Source organism: Lagenorhynchus albirostris, chromosome 16, assembly GCF_949774975.1.
Source record: "Lagenorhynchus albirostris chromosome 16, mLagAlb1.1, whole genome shotgun sequence".
NCBI classification, from domain to species: domain Eukaryota; kingdom Metazoa; phylum Chordata; class Mammalia; order Artiodactyla; family Delphinidae; genus Lagenorhynchus; species Lagenorhynchus albirostris.
This window is the reverse complement of record NC_083110.1, coordinates 56309180-56326353: the sequence shown is the minus strand read 5'-3', so window position 1 is coordinate 56326353 and position 17174 is coordinate 56309180. Positions and strand designations below refer to the sequence as shown.

General features: G+C 36.6%; 1 protein-coding gene across 4 annotated transcripts in view; it reads left to right on the top strand.

Annotated features, from left to right (window-relative positions):
- CHUK (component of inhibitor of nuclear factor kappa B kinase complex) overlaps nt 1-17174 on the top strand; it is a 35212-nt gene that overhangs the window by 5192 nt on the left and 12846 nt on the right. For all 4 annotated transcript variants that reach the window (XR_009536029.1, XM_060126022.1, XM_060126021.1 and 1 more), the window contains 12 exons: nt 1633-1747; nt 2403-2472; nt 3320-3408; nt 4580-4669; nt 4809-4933; nt 5122-5229; nt 5838-5973; nt 10270-10464; nt 11723-11825; nt 14439-14562; nt 14954-15105; nt 16818-16879. Coding sequence is in view for 3 of the 4 variants with exons in the window: in XM_060126022.1 (XP_059982005.1) it covers nt 1633-1747; nt 2403-2472; nt 3320-3408; nt 4580-4669; nt 4809-4933; nt 5122-5229; nt 5838-5973; nt 10270-10464; nt 11723-11825; nt 14439-14562; nt 14954-15105; nt 16818-16879 (1369 nt within the window). In the remaining variant the exon portion in view is untranslated. The remainder of the gene's footprint in view (nt 1-1632; nt 1748-2402; nt 2473-3319; nt 3409-4579; nt 4670-4808; nt 4934-5121; nt 5230-5837; nt 5974-10269; nt 10465-11722; nt 11826-14438; nt 14563-14953; nt 15106-16817; nt 16880-17174) is intronic.

Below are 17174 nucleotides of genomic sequence, written 5' to 3'. Positions count from 1 at the left end.
TCCAGAGGCTTGAGTGGGGCTGGAGTATCCACTTCCAAGCTTATTTAGTGGCTGTTTGTTAGAGGCATCGGTTCCTCACCATATGGGCCTGTCCATAGGGAAGTTTGAATGTCTTCATGACATGTCAGCTAGCTTTCTCCGAAGTCAGTGATCTGAGAGAGAGAGCAAGTTGAAAGCTGACATATCTTTATGATCTTTCCTCAGAAGTAACACTCCATCCTTTACAAATAATTTTTTTATAAATGTATTTATTTTATTTTATTATTTATTTTTGGCCGCATTGGGTCTTTCTTGCTGCACGCGGGCTCTCTCTAGTTGTGGCGAGCAGGGGCTACCCTTGGTTGTGGTGCACAGGCTTCTCATTGAAGTGGCTTCTCTTGTTGCAGAGCGCGGGCTCTAGGCACGCGGGCTTTAGTAGTTGTGGCACATGGGCTCAGCTGTTGTGGCTTGCAGGCTCTAGAGTGGAGGCTCAGTAGTTGTGGTGCACAGGCTTAGTTGCTCTACGGAATGTAGGATCTTCCCGGACCAGGGATCAAACCTGTGTTCCCTGCATTGGCAGGCGGATTCTTAACCACTGCACCACCAGGGAAGTCCTACAAATAACTTCTATTTGTTAGAAATTAGTCACTAAATACAGCCTCTACTCAAGGGAAAGAGAATTAAACTTTTGAAGGGAGAAGTGGACATATTTTAAAACCTCCATGGGTAGTGTGCTAATATGTACTTGCAAATAATTCTTCTAGTTGTCACAACAACCCTGAGTTTAGGCATTATCTCTATGTTATAAAGCAGGAAGTTGAAGCTTATAGAGTCATACAACTGGTAGGCAGTAAGAGTCTGGATTTGAAATAAGTACTTTCTGACTAAAGTGTTCTTGATGCACTATAATGGTTCTCAAACTTGGCTGTGTGGCAGAATCACTAGAAAAGCTTGTTGACAATATAAATCCTCAGGCCCTACACATGGAAATTCTGTTTCTTTAGGTCCCTAGGCCCTGGGAATCTATTCCAGTTTTGAGATCCACTGCATGATGATGTTGATGATGATGGGATGATATATTGCTAAGGTTAAAAAAAGATGTTAGGAAATAATATATAATGTGATTTGATATTTATTGAAAAAAATGTATTTGTGCACAAATTAAAAACTGGGAGGAAATATGCCAAAATTTTAATAGTGATCACAGCTGGGTGACACTGTAAGTGATTATGGGAGAGGTAGTATGATATAGGCTTTGGAGCCAGACTGCCAGATTTGAATCCTTACTTGACCACTTACTCGCTGTGTGATCTTATGTTACTTAACCAATTTGTGCTTCAGTTTTCTCCTGTGTGATGAAACTCTTAAAAAATCTACCTATAGTAGGATTATTGTGATAAGTAAATGAGTTAATGTATGTAAAGTGCTTACTACTTGGCATATAAAAATGTAATAGTAGTAATTGTGATAGTATTTTAATCTAGATTTTCTTTTTAACAAGTATTAATTTTTAATTATACAAATGAGAGATTAGAATATTATAAATAATGTCAGCCGTTCTTCCCCTCACTGCCCCCCAATTAACTACCATTTCAAACTCAGTTCCTTTTCATTGGAAACAAATTTTTTATTATAATGTTTTCCCCTTGTTAGGTTGAACCACGCCAATGTTGTAAAGGCCTGTGATGTTCCTGAGGAATTGAATTTTTTGATTAATGATGTGCCTCTTCTAGCAATGGAATATTGTTCTGGAGGAGATCTCCGGAAGGTAGTGTGGATGTTTTGAGATGATGAGATAGTAAATCATGAACTTTAGCAGTGTTCGAATCCCACTCAATACAGTAGAGTAAGAGTCAGGAGTGTATGGCCTGTTCTCTGCTTTTGTGGCTGCTTTCTTACTATAGCAGCAGAGTTGAGTAATTGTGACAGATTATATGGCCTGCAAAGCCTAAAGTACTTACTTTCTGGCCCTTTGCAGGGAATATTTGCTGACCCCTAATTTACAACATGCATTTTTTATTATTGGTGGTGGTGTTTTCAGGATGGGACTGTATTGATGGTTTTAGTCCACAGTATCAGTGTTTAAAGTGTTTATTAATAAGTTGTTTTCTCTGTTGCAAATCTTTCTTTCTGATCTCATTTTAAACCTACCATATGGCTATCTTTACATATTTATCTGTGAGATTTTTCAACTTTTTCGATTTCAAAAACTTTCTCCCTTTATCTTTACTTGTATAAACCTTGTCATGAAATTTACATGTCCTCAGTATGGATTTGGTAATTTTCCTCCTTATATTTTCTTAATCATGACTTATTTTCTTATTTGAGTATTCTCTCAGAGTATAATGATTAATGATTAATATATCGGTATTACTGCCCAGCAATATTGGCAATATACATTTTTAGACTCTTTTTTTCTTTAGCTACTCAACAAACCAGAAAATTGCTGTGGACTTAAAGAAAGCCAGATACTTTCTTTACTGAGTGATATAGGTACGTAATCAATATGAAAATGCCATCATAATTTAATGCCCCTTTGGTCTATAAAAGATTCTATATACTACTTGGGAATTAGGAGAATTGTTGATGTACTGTACAAAGCATGGGTTTTTAACTATAAGAAACTTTATAAGAAATTTTTTATCTGTAAGAAATTATTAGAAAAATTTAACTATTACCGTTGATGCTAAGTTAAAATTAGGATATTTTGTTTTTTATTTTTTGTGTTTGGCTAGGTGTCCATTTGACTAATAGATGTTCCAATTGCCAGAAAAAAAAAACGGTGTGAAATGACCTTATTGAGTTGTACTCCTGCTCCCTCCCTGATTAACATAGTAACTTTATTTACCAGGGGCATTGCATCTCATGGGCCCAGGTTCTTTTAGGGTGAAGTCTCTTTTTAATCATAATTGCTCCTGCAAAGTTCCTAAAATAACAAGGACGTAGGCCCTTGGAGGAAGTTCAAAAGCCCAGACTATGTTTCTCTGTATATTTTGATTTTGCTTCTTTTCTTAGGTCATAGAGGCAAAAGTCTAGTTGAAGAGGGTGATCTAGGTCGGAAGGAAAGGCTCCAATGATAAATACAGGGATTTTCTCAATTGCTTGTTCCATTTCTTTTTAATATTAATTTTCATAAGTTAAATGAATACATGTTACAATTCTGCAGTATTTGTTACTGTATTTTCTGTGGAGAAAATCTGAGCTTCTATTAAATCATTAATCATGTAGTTATGGTCCATATAAATTCGAGCATCAGAGCAGATCTGTACAAAATGTGAGATGAATTTTTTTTAATTCAGTGTTGTTTATTACCTGAAAATACATTTTAAACTTTATTTAGGATCTGGGATACAATATTTGCATGAAAACAAAATTATACATCGTGATCTAAAACCTGAAAACATAGTTCTTCAGGATGTTGGTGGAAAGGTAGGTAAAACCTGAAGAAATGTTCATGCCAATCGAATAGTCTCCATGATGTAGTTTAGTCTTTGAGGTTTGGTGCCCTCCATAGCATTCTATACTTCATCCCAGCCCTCACTACACTGAAGTGTGGTTTTGTGTTTAGCTGTTTGTCTCCTCTGCTAATACAGTTAGCTCCATTAGAGAAGGAACTACACCTGTCTTGTTCATTTCTTTTTTCCAGCACAGTATCTAGCAGAGGTAGTAGGCAGTGAGTAAGTAATTTGTTAATCCTTACAAAGCACATCCAAAAAACACACACATCCTCGGTCTGCTTTAAGAAAAAAATATGTTTAAAGTATGTTTCTTATTTAAGAAAAACAAAACAAAACTCTTTCTCCTCCCCAAAAGTCCTAAGTTCTATATTTAATTAAAATTGAAAACCTTGAATTCTCAGATTCCTAAAAGAGTCAGCTTGAGAAGAACCAGAAGTTGTGAATTGATTCCTGGAACGTATATTTTTATCAAAGTAATTTGAGCAGTTTTCTTGCTTCTGGTGCCCAAATTCCATTCCAATAAAGACGTAAAGCCAAGAATCTAAACCTTGAATTCGATTGTGTGGCCTTAGTAGTGAAGATAATGATCAGTTGGAGGTGATGAAACCTTGATGATGCATCTTCTCTTAGAAGCTCTTTGTGTATGCTTTGCACCAACTATTTGGGGTTTTTTTGTATCCCGAGACTTCAGGATATTCTTGAAGTTAGATAGGTGTTTACTCACATTGATCCACTCTAAAATGGTATGATGCTTCTTACAAGTTTGGAAGTTGCCTTTGCCTTCCAGTTTTAATGAATCAAGCTTATTCTGAATATACCAAAGTAAAAATTAATAGCCAGTCTATATTTAGTTTTTACCATATGTCAGACACTGTTAAATTATTTTCACTATTTCATTGAATCCTAATAGCAATTCTGTGAAGTAGGGATTGTTAGTAATACCATTACATAGGAAACTGAGAGAAGTTAAGTAACTTCATCAAGATCACATGGCTATTTAAGTGATGGAGCTCAGGCCTGAAACATGTTTGTGTTATTTCAGAGCCCATGCTCTTCACCACCACCCTCTCCAGAGCCTTATAAGGACATCATTGCCTTTCCTTTTCAAATTTCTCAACCATTTAATACTTACTATTTTGCAGATTATGCATAAAATAATTGATTTAGGATATGCCAAAGATGTTGATCAAGGAAGTCTGTGTACATCTTTTGTGGGAACATTGCAGTATCTGGTAAGACATGTATTGTTTCTTTGAATTTAAGTGTACAGGATTCTCATTCTTATTTCTGAAGGTCGTGAATATAATAGTTCAAAACTCATGTAGCTTTTCTCTTACAGTGTTGATGTTTAAAGCATTTTTTCTTTTTAAGGCCCCAGAGCTCTTTGAGAATAAGCCTTACACAGCCACTGTTGATTATTGGAGCTTTGGGACCATGGTGTTTGAGTGTATTGCTGGGTATAGGCCTTTTTTGCATCATCTGCAGCCATTTACCTGGTAAGAAATGGGAGAGAACTTTGGTATGATTAATGGGAATGGAAATTTTCAGTTGCCCACTTCCCCCCCAACCTTTCTTTAAATTGTATAATTGCTTTTTAACACATAATTGGATAAAATTAAAAGGCAAAAATTCTTAGTGTTTGTGAGAATCAGGTTGTCAACTGAGGTAGCTTTTGCTTTTATAGGCATGAGAAGATTAAGAAGAAGGATCCAAAGTGTATATTTGCATGCGAAGAGATGACAGGAGAAGTTCGGTTTAGTAGCCATTTACCTCAACCAAATAGCCTTTGTAGGTATGTATATTTTAGTTGAGGAAGTTTGCCTCAGTTTCTTCAGGGTTTTAAAAGAACAGTAGTAGAGTTGTTGTCTGTTTCAAACAGCATTATCCAGTGGAACTTTCTGTGATGATGGAAATGTTTTATATCTGTGCTGGCCACATGAGTATCTGAATACTTGAAAGGTGGGTGGTATGACTGAAGAACTGAATTTGAAATTTATTTAATTTTAATTAACTTAAGTGTAAATGCAAATAGCCACTTGTGACTAGTGGCCACCATATGGACAGCACAGGTCTAGTGGGAACAAGAACTGCCATTCAACTGATTGGCTTAGGTGCTAAGAACACTCTTGGGATACTGTGGTGAATGGGTTCCTTAGGGAATGGAACTGGATTCACCTGTTGGAGTTGCCGGTAACTTGCATATGTGGGTTTGGGGTTGTTTTTTTATGGAAAAAAGGCTTATCATGTGTCATTTCATGAATTATTTGAAAGTAAGATATAAAATGATGCAAATAATGACAAAGGAAATGGACAACCTGTAAAACTACCTTTTCTTTTTTTACAAAACTAAAAGAAAATTGGAACGTAATGAGTTTTATCCCATTTTTGTATGTTTTCTAGTTTAATAGTAGAACCCATGGAAAACTGGCTACAGTTGATGCTAAACTGGGATCCTCAGCAGAGAGGAGGACCTATTGATCTTACTTTGAAGCAGCCAAGATGTTTTGTATTAATGGATCACATTCTGAATTTGAAGGTTAGTTTGAATGGGGTCTACTTCATAAGACTTGCATTGAAGTTAACAAACTTATTTGGAAAATGGGCATAAATATATTTTAATAATCTTTTCCTGATGCTTATATGAAAAAGATGATGATATTCTTAGAGTGGATGCATTTTTATTTCTTTAGTAAGCGTTCTCAGTTTTACTTTGAAATGGTCTTGTTGATTATTCCTTTGTAGCATCTTTTGGGTTTTCCCCTTTTTCATATTGGTACCATTTCATTCATTTAGGTCTAATCGTACTAGATTTGGTTTGGTGAGGAAGGTTCCTACCTGGCTTTCATGCCTCTATATTTCCTTTCCATCCTACAGTCCATGCAACATGAACTGCCTGTCTCATCTTCTGAAAATGCTTTTTTATTCTCCTGTCCAGGAAACTTAACAGTTCTTTCTTGCCTACCAAGTCAAGTCTAAACTGATCTGCTTGGCTTTTGGGGGCTTTCTTAATTCAGGTCCACCCCATCCAAGTGCTTGTTTCGTTTCTCTTACCCTTTACTTCACTTAGGACCAGCTTGTCACTGCTCCTTATGCCATCAAGTCCATTATGCATTTTTGTGCATCGACAGATGCTTCTGCCCAGACTGATACCTATCTCTGTGTATCTCCTCACCTACACTGGCATGTATTCAACTTTCCTTTTCTCTGAATGGTCTCTACTTCACAGTTTGTCATTTAATCATTTTTACTATTATATATTCTCTAATTGTTTCTCATCTTCCACTCATGCCTCTCTCTACAGATTGTCTTTTCAATGCTAGGATTGTTTTTACTACTTTTATTAACAGTTGTCTACCCTACCACCACACCGTCCCTATGCCAGCATTGTGTACAAAGCAGGGCATGTACCAGGTTCTCAGTAAATATCCAGTGATATGAATGAGAGGTTCTATTATGCTGTATACCCCAAAACAACTCTCATCTATGGTCTTTTCATATTTGTTGATTGCTTGTAGCAGGTAGCATTTCTAAAATTGAAATGAGAAAGGACTAGTCATATAACGTTTTACTCTCATGTTGATATACTTTTTTTTTTTTTTTTTTGTGGTACGCGGGCCTCTCACTGTTGTGGCCTCTCCCATTGCGGAGCACAGGCTCCGGACGTGCAGGCTCAACGGCCATGGCTCACGGGCCCAGCCATTCTGCGGCACGTGGGATCTCCCCGGACCAGGGCACGAACCCATGTTCCCTGCATCGGCAGGTGGACTCTCAACCACTGTGCCACCAGGGAAGCCCAATATACTTTTTTAAATAGGAACTTGAGGCCATGTTGGTGTCATTCTTGGCTAACATTGAAGAGATATCTGATATCATGGTTTGGTTTTCTTCTACTGTGCCAAGGAATAAATCATCCCCTAATGTGTTAGACAAGCAGGACTTGGTGACACTCTTTAGTTCTTTGTTGCCTTCAAAAAATTTCGGTTTTTATCTCAGATTTTTTTTAGCCTTGTCATGGTAATCATAGCATCACTTTTACTTGGAAGGGGTCTGTGAGCATGTGCTTGTTGTAGAGCATGGGGAAAGAGTCCTCCTATGTGTTTTGTGGTCTGTAGGCTTTAGTTCAGTTTGCAACACCACGGTTTGCATATCTGTGAATCTGAGCAAAAAAAAAATATATATATATATATATATATAAAATATATATATATACACACACACATTTATAGCTCAGGTACAGTAATGTCTTCTTTAAAAGATCAATATTATTTTGAGGTTGTACAGAATAAGGTATGTGTAGGGTACTATTCATAGTAGTTCAGGGATGCTTCCTAGACGTAATAATAGGACTGAACTTTGAAGGATAAGTAAGTGTTAATCCTGGGAATGGGCAGGAGGAAAGATTTACAGGCAGGGGAATGTCATGCACACAGAAGCATGAACTGCAAAACAGGTTGGTATTATTGTAGGGCATTTTTCTGAGGTGTTTATTACATTGTTCAAGGAGGGAATGGCATATTTTTCCAACTGTTTATTATGAAAAACTTTAAGTATGTAGCAAAGTTGAAAAAAGTGTACTGAACATTCTTTGCCACTAAGAGTCTCTCCTTAGCTTTCTCTTCTTCCATATTACTTTTCTTCCTTTTCTTTGGCAGTCTCTCCAGTTGTATAACTTTAACTATAAACTGAGTATGGATAACTTCCAAATTTATCTCCTTAGTTGTGACTATACAACTCTCTGCAGAGTATTTATAACTACACTTGGTGGTCCCACTTATCCAAGACATAATTCATTAAAAACTGAGCACATTTGCTCCGTTAATTACTTCTGCAGCTTTTCCTATGCCTCTTACTTGCACTGTCACCCTTCCAGTTACCTAGGTCGGAAACTTTGGCTATCTGACTATTCCATGTTCTTCAATTTACATATCCAATTATTTTGTGAGATGTATCTTTTGAATGTTTTAACAATTCTGAACTTGCCAGGTTCTCAATTTAGAAAGCCTTCCATAGTTCCCTTTCAAAGTCCAAACTCTTAACATTGGTATTCAGAATCTATCTTGGTCTCATTTCATCCTGCACTTCCAGGCTTAGCTCCTGTTATGCCCTAAGGGGACATCATTTTAGGTACATTTGAACTGAGTAATTTTTATTCTCTGATTATGCTCATCCCCTTCTACGTCTCTGCCTACCTTGTTGTTTTCTGCCTAGAAGAACCTTTCTTCTTTAATCTTTTCTTGTTCTAATCATTCTTCCTTTTCAAAGTTTAGCTCAAATAGTGCGTCCTTTATAAAGCATCCCTCTCCTCCCACCAAGTAATCTCCTTTGGAATTGGCACAATATTTTACATCATTACAGTACCTATTGCATTTGCATTGTATTTTAGTTCTTTCAATGTTTCTTTAATATCTTTTATTTGACTGTTATCCTATGGAGGGCAAGGATCAGTAAGTTACTCAATTTGCATACCCATTACTAGTACAACACACTAAATAGTATGTACCATAGTAGGTACTTATCAAATATTTGAGTGAACAAAAAGGTTAATTTAGGTTGTATTTCCTCACGCTTTCTTTTGCTCCCTTCTAGCTCGGCTTTAGTAGTGGGATGCTATGATCACCCCACCCTAGTTTGAAATATACCCTGTATAAAAGTAAATGTCCACCTTAGGATTTTCATACTAAATTTCTGCTATTGTTCTTAGTGGTCACTGTCACAGTGTGAAATCTGCCTAGGCCAGGATGGAATGGAAGATCTCAGCTGGTATGCTTGTACTGTAAGCCATGTCAACTTGGAAGATTACCTTCTCTTCCCCCCACCTTTTTTAAACTTAGAAGGTTATTGTATATTAAAAGAAAATTAGTGCTTTACTTCTGTAATAAACGTTTCTAGCAGAGATAATTTTAATCATTTGTATACACTGGTCAATATAAGGCGTTGGGGAAACATAGGTATTAACTTTGTATGGCTTATCTAAGGACAGTAGAAGGAAAAGGATTTAAAATTACGTTGTGTTCAAAAGACTGACCTCTAACTCTGTGGCTGTCCTTGGTTACCGGGGTAGAGCCGCACCTAACTCAGTCTCACACTTACTTGGCCTGTATCAGGCTACTTTCATTGGGGCTTTAGGCAAGAAGTTCTCAGAGCTCTGGTTTCTGTCTTTGCCAAAATGGAGATTAGAAGATCTAATTAATAGGATGTTATGTGAAAGCACTTAACTTGTTGGCATCTATTAGGCAATTCATAAACATTTCCTTCCAGGTCAGTGATATATTTCTCAAAATAAGTGTTACCTTTTTATTTATTTATTTATTTATTGAATTTTTGAATTTTATTTTATTTATTTATTTTTTTATACAGCAGGTTCTTACTAGTTATCTATTTTATACATATTAGTGTATATATGTCAATCCCAATCTCCCAATTGATCCCACCGCCACTACCCCTCCCCGCCACTTTCCCCCTTGGTGTCCATATGTTTGTCCTCTACATCTGTGTCTCTATTTCTGCCCTGCAAACCAGTTCATCTGTACCATTTTTCTATAAGTGTTACCTTTTTAAATTGGGGGTTTTATTTCTTGATTTTGTACATCCCTAGAACTTTGAAACTTTATTCTTTGGAACTAACATCTGTTGCAGTAGAAAAGTAAACTCTATCTTCAGTTTTCAGACTGTCATTCTATAATTATAGAAGGAGATCTCACTTTGGAAAAGGAATGAACCTTGTTTAATGCAGAGATAATTCCTTTTGCTTAAATTCTCTTTAGTATCTAGCACTGAATCTTTTATGTAGCAAACGATCAATACTTATTTCTCTTTTTTCTTATTTAAACAGATAGTACACATCCTAAATATGACTTCTGCAAAGATCATTTCTTTTCTGTTACCACCTGATGAAAGTCTTCATTCACTACAGTCTCGTATTGAGCGTGAAACTGGAATAAATACTTGTTCTCAAGAGCTTCTTTCAGAGACGGGAATTTCTTTGGATCCTCGGAAACCAGCCTCTCAGTGTGTTTTGGATGGAGTTGTAAGACAATTCTAATATACCTAGAGTATAAGAAGTCACAGAGAGATTGCATGCCCTGCGTTTTTGATGTATACTTGGAATCCTTTGGGGGATGGTCCACATCTTAGAATTCTTCTTTTAGTTTTATCCTACGCATTACGCTTATTGCTTTGCAAGGTGAAAAGGTAGAAAGGAAACATTTGTTGTTTTGAACTATGCATGACTTTCTCTTTGGTGCCACTTCCCTCCTCCCTTTTTTTTTCCCCTTTTTTTTTTTTTTTCTTTTGTTTTGTTTTGTTTTGTTTTTTTTGCGGTACATGGGCCCCTCAGTGTTGTGGCCTCTCCCGTTGCGGAGCACAGGCTCCGGACGCGCAGGCTCAGCGGCCGTGGCTCACGGGCCCAGCCGCTCCGCGGCATGTGGGATCTTCCCAGAGCGGGGCACGAACTCGCGTCCCCTGCATCGGCAGGCGGACTCTCAACCACTGCGCCACCAGGGAAGCCCTTTTTTCCCCTTTTTGTACTAAAGCCTAGAACCTTCAAATTAGACCAGCAGTCTCATAGGTCCTGTCAGAGGATAGATGGATGGTAAAATATGATTTTGGTCATGACTCTTTTTTTTTTTTTTTTTTTGCGGTATGCGGGCCTCTCCTGTTGCGGAGCACAGGCTCCGGACGCGGAGGCTCAGCGGCCATGGCTCACGGGCCCAGCCGCTCCGCAACATGTGGGATCTTCCCGGACCGGGGCACGAACCCGTGTCCCCTGCATCGGCAGGCGGACTCCCAACCACTGCGCCACCAGGGAAGCCCTCATTGACTGTTAATATCCATTCTGTCCACCCCAGAAAAATCACTAATTTACTTTCTACCTTTATAGATTTGCCTTTTCTGAACATTCCATATAAATGGAAACATATAATCTATAATCTCTTGTGTCTGATTTCTTTCATACTGTTATATTTTTGAGATTCATTCATGTCATAGCATATATCATTACTTTATTCCTTTTGATTGCTGAATAGTGTTCCCATTCTATGGATATTGTTGTTATGACTTTTTGCTTTTGTCCTTTTGGGTTTGGTGATTGTTTTCCACTTTAGTCCATACTACAGTTATTTATTTATTTTTCCTAAACAGAAGTTTAGACCTTAAATCTGTGAGATGTATGCTAACGAAACTGACTTCACCATTGGCATTTCAAAGTAGGAAATCTGGTGTTTAGGTACTCAGAGAACCTAGGATTTTCAAGGATCTTTTTTCTTAATTGTTTGTTTCTCTTTCAGAGGGGCTGTGATAGCTATATGGTTTATTTGTTTGATAAAAGTAAGACTGTATATGAAGGACCATTTGCTTCCAGAAGTTTATCTGACTGTGTAAATTATATTGGTAAGTATAGTTCATTTACTGACTGAGCTTTAAATCTGAAATAATATAATTTTGACTCAAAATGACTAGTAGAAATGGTCCTTTGGTGTTTCTGTTCTGTGTCTCATGCTTCAGGTTTCTATATGTGGTGAAAGATGGGTTTGTATGGTTTGAAAGGTGAAGAGGTAGATTTTAAATCACCACCAGATCCCTCATTTGGGAGAAGACTTACTTTCCTGTGGATAGGGTTCTCACATATAAAAAAATGAATCTTCACTATTAATTAAGCCCACTTTTTAGTTTCTCTTTCATTATTTAAGCATGTTCAAATACTTCATTTTATCCTATGAATACTGCTTAACATTCAAATGATTTCATTTATCCTGAGAGAATTATTTTCTTTTGAAGAAGTTAAGTGATCAATTTCTGTCTACCCAAAACTAAAAACAAGCACAAAATTATAAAATCAAGAACAAAATTGGGCATAAGGGCTGAAATTATATAATCCTTCCTTTTCATTAGTTTTTTTTTAAAGCAGTTCTAGATTTACAGAAAAATTGAGCAGATAGTATAGAATTCTTATGTTACTCCCCTCCCCCACAGATATAGCTTCCCCTATTGTTAACAACTTAAACATTAGTATGATGCTTTTGTTACGATTAATGAACCAATATATTATTATTAACTGAAGTTCATACTTTATTCAGATTTCTTTTAGTTTTTAATCTGATGTCCCTTTTCTGTTCCAGAATCCCATCCAGGATACCACATTACATTTAGTTGTCATGTCTCCTTAGGCTCTTCTTGGTTGTGATAGTTTCTCAGATTTTCCTTGTTTTTGATGACCTTGAAAGTACTGGTCAAATATTTTGTAGGATGCCCCACTGTTGCAATTTATCTGATATTTTTTCTCATGAGTAGGAAAATGGATTTTTGAGAGAAAGATCACAGAATTCAAGTGCTGTTTTCTTCACATTATGTAAAGGGTACATACTGTCAACATGATTAATGACTGTTAGTATTGGCCTTGCTTACCTGGCTGAAGTAGTGTTTGTCAGCTTTCTCTACTCTAAAGTTTAGTCTTTCCCCCCCATTCCACACTGTACTCTGTGGAAGGAAATCACTATGCAAGAACCCACACTTAAGGAGTGGGAGTTATGCTCCCCCTCCTTTAGGGTAGAGTATCTACATAATTTATTTGGAATTCTTTTGCACACAAGATTTATCTCTTTTTTCCCATTTATTAATTTATTCAATTATTTATTATATCAATTTGAATTCATGGATATTTACTTTATATTATGGATTATAATCCAATACTAGTTTATTTATTTTGTTGTTCAAATTGTTGGAGCTTACATTAGGAGCTCTTTCAGTTGGCTTCCTGTGCCCCTTTTACTTACTCCATCAATAAGGGTGTTTCAGTTTTTGGTTTTTTAAGCACTTCCTTACTTTCTGGCACCACAAGGTATTCCAGGACCATCTTTTAAATTTCCTGCCCTAGTCCTAGAATCGGCCATTTCTCCAAGGGGCCCTGGTTCCTTTCATTTTAATTGAGAATAGTATTAGAAACCAAAATCTGGATACTTGGCATGATACTTGGGGTATCATTTCTAGGCCCTTTCAGACTTTATTTTTGACAGTATATGATTTTTTTTCCAGGCTCTCCTCACCCAGACTCTTTTTTTAAAGGTGTGGGTTTTGTTTTGTTTTGTTTGTTTGGTCTGTTATAGGAAGCCTCAGGAGTAAGTGTGGGTATATAAAAACAGATGAAAAGTTATTTGAGGCTATTAATCATTATTAGGGGAGGCAAAGATTTTTCCAAATACACAGCTTTATTTTTTTGAAGTCTGTTTCAGATAATGTGTTTTCTCCATATGAAATCCAGTGTAGTGACCTTTCTCTGAAGATTTTCATTGGAAAAGAATGACAGAGAATATAATTGCCACCTTAAGTATGAGATGAATCTCTCTTCAATCTTGGAGAATTTTATAATGTTAAAATGGAATTTCACTGAACTTAATATATATACCTGCCATGGTTTTAGAAAGAAGCATTCCCTTTACCAAAGAAAAGACAAGAGATAATCATAAGTAGATAATTTCATAAGTCTTACATTGAGGAAGGCATTTCTTATTAAGCTGCTATTTACCCTGTAATCATATACTGTAAAAAATAAAGTTTTCCTGAAGCTGGGTTGGTAGTCCAGGAGATGAAATTTGTTATTCAGAAGCAGAAAAGACTGTGGCAGATTGTGGAGGACGTGGGACTTGATTTAGATCTTCAGAGAAATAAAGAATTTGAATTAGTGGAGAGGAAAAAAGAGTATTCCAGGTTGGAGAGAAGCAAGGAAAAAAAAGACAGGAATAATTTTAAGCTTTGCGATTATGTAGTAATTATGTCTTCTTCATTTTTATTTCCCCTTGTATCTGGAGGGTTCATGTTAGGTGTACAGGTGCTCGGTAAATGTACATTGACTGAATGAAACAGTAACAAGTGGTTCTTTCTAGCATCTGTTTCTAGTATCTATGGGAATGCTATTTGTGTGGACAGGAAATCACAAAGAATAGTAAATGAACTCTAGAATCTTAAAAAGTAACTCCCCTCTTCTTTTCCCCAACTTCTTACACATAGTACAGGACAGCAAAATACAGCTTCCAATTATACAGCTGCGTAAAGTATGGGCCGAAGCAGTGCACTATGTGTCTGGGCTAAAAGAAGACTACAGCAGGCTCTTTCAGGGACAGAGAGCAGCAATGTAAGTGGATTCTCTTGTTTATTTACACGCACAATGTCATGTGCATTAATGCTCAAGAATTAATTTTGCCAGTTTTCACTAGTCAGTATCCCATGCAATACTATATACTGGGCCAATTTGAAATGTAATATTCTGATCAGACTTGTAGAATTCTTACTAATGGTCTGAAACCATCTAGTTGCAAAAGCTTGACAGTAGTTCCTGAACAGTCCTAGTATAAGAAGATTGTTTTATCAGAGTATCATGGGCAGGAAGTCTTTAGAGACCAGATTCTAGAGATCAGCTGTTTCTCATAGAAACATAGGCTTTAGGCTTATGGATTTGAGTCTTTAAACTTTTGTCTGGTGTTTCTGAAATGCTTATATCTTTTTTTTTTCTTGCTCTGGTTTAGGTTAAGTCTTCTTAGATATAATGCTAACTTGACAAAAATGAAGAACACTTTAATCTCAGCATCTCAGCAACTGAAAGCTAAATTGGAGTTTTTTCACAAAAGCATTCAGCTTGACTTGGAAAGATACAGTGAGCAGATGACTTATGGGATATGTAAGTGTTGGGTAATGTATTTGAAAGAAGTGTCTAGTCTCTTAAAGCCATTTGCTATGTTGCCTTCTTCTTAGCCAGTTGTTTCACTTACATTCATACTAAAACAAGAGAGAGGACATCTCAGATCATCATAAACCCTGTTTGGTTTGAATGTTAGTGTTTTTTTTTTTTTAACCTTTAGTTGAGCAACTTTATTTCCCCCCTGCCCTCCCTCCCCACCTCCCATCCCCACCACCACCACCACAGTTGGGCTAAAATTGTTCAGCTTCAGAAAAATACAAAAATGATTTAAGAATTTGCAATTGTCAAACCTCATTTAGAAAATAGATACAAAGTCTGTATTGGGGTGACTTCATAGCCTGGGAAGTCTTAAACTACTTATCTTTCTATAAATAATAACACAAATAATTCCAGAGTTTTTGTTTCCCCCAAACCACCTGCCGTGGAGTCCCACTGTTTTTTATTGTATGCAGCCTCCAGTTTTTCAGTATTTCACTCCAAGTTTATCTCCCTTCAGATGTACTAAGGAAATGTGAAAAGCAGAGTTAAAATTCAAATAATAAACCAAAAGGGTCACCTTCAGCATTTCTATTTTCTTTCATGAAACAAATCTTTTTTTGGGAAATAAATCTGGTTTGTATATTCATCTTGAGCAAGGCATGTGTATTTCAGAATAAATGATCAGCAGTGTCTAGTTGGATAAATAAGTTTACCTACTAAAGTAACCTACTAAAGCAGGTTCTATGATTGATGTTTTATTTCTATTTGTATATTATAGGCATTCTGATGAATGGCAAAACATTATAATTCTTTTATCAAATTATCTTTGATTTGTCAGTTGTATATCTTATACTGCTGTTTAAAAAGAGTGATGTAGCCCTATGTGTGCTGATGTTAAAAGATCACTTAGGTCTTTAACGGCAGCAATGTTTTAAGTTGGGGAAAAAAGCAAAGAAGGAAAAGTATATAGAGATGGTCCCATTTGTGAGAGAAAAGGATATGTGTCTATGTTAGAAATGACTAACAAAGGGATCCCTGAGGGTGGAGGATGGAGGGGAAGAGAGAGACTTTTCTTTTTATACCCCAATATAGTATTTGATTTTTAAGAAGATCATGTTCATGTATTACTTTTAAAATGTTCTTTCTTTTTTTTTTTTTAAAGAGAAAATCATCTGTGTTGGCTTCCTAGGGTTGCCATAACAAATTGCTATAAACTGCGTGGCTTAAAACAACAGAAATTTATCATTTCACAGTTTCAGAGGCTTGAAGTCCAGAATCAATGTGTTGGCAGGGCCGTGCTCTCTCTGAAACCTGTGGAGAAGAATCCTTCCTTGATTCTTCCTAGTTTCTGATGGTTTGCCAGCAATCCTTGGCGTTCCTTGTCTTGCAGCTGTAGCACTTAAATCTCTGCCTCTGTTGTCAAATGGAGCTTTCCCTTCATGTGTCTGTGTCTGTGTCTCTTCTCCTCTTCTTCTAAGGACACTAGTCATACTGGATTGAGTCCATCTTAATTTAGCTAATTGCATCTTCAGTGACTCTATTTCCAAATAAGGTCAAATTCTGAGGTACTGAGTTAGGACTTCAGCTATCTTTTGGGGGGGACAATTCAACTCATAACTCTGTTTTTGATGTTGATATGGCAAGGAGATGGGTAGGTCAGTAATTAAAGCTATGGCTGTTTCTGAGATAACCAATTAAGACTTTTTTTTTAGCCTCAGAAAAAATGTTAAAAGCATGGAAAGAAATGGAAGAAAAGGCTATCCACTATGCTGAGGTAAAATCATTGAGCTCACTTTGTGTGCTTATTAATTCCTGAGGTCTTCCTTAGAAACTGTCTTTGTAGAGTATTTTTCATGTCATTCCTGAATATCAGCTAAATATCTAGTCGATACTTTGTATATATAGAGGGAAGTACCATAGTGGATGAAAACCAAGGCTTTGGGCAAAAGAGACTAAATTGAAGTCGCACTGAGCTTCAGTTTCCATATATTATAGAGACTGTACCTTTTTTTAATAGGGTTATACAGATTAAATGGGAGTGAATAACAGATGGTAGTTATCACTGTTAT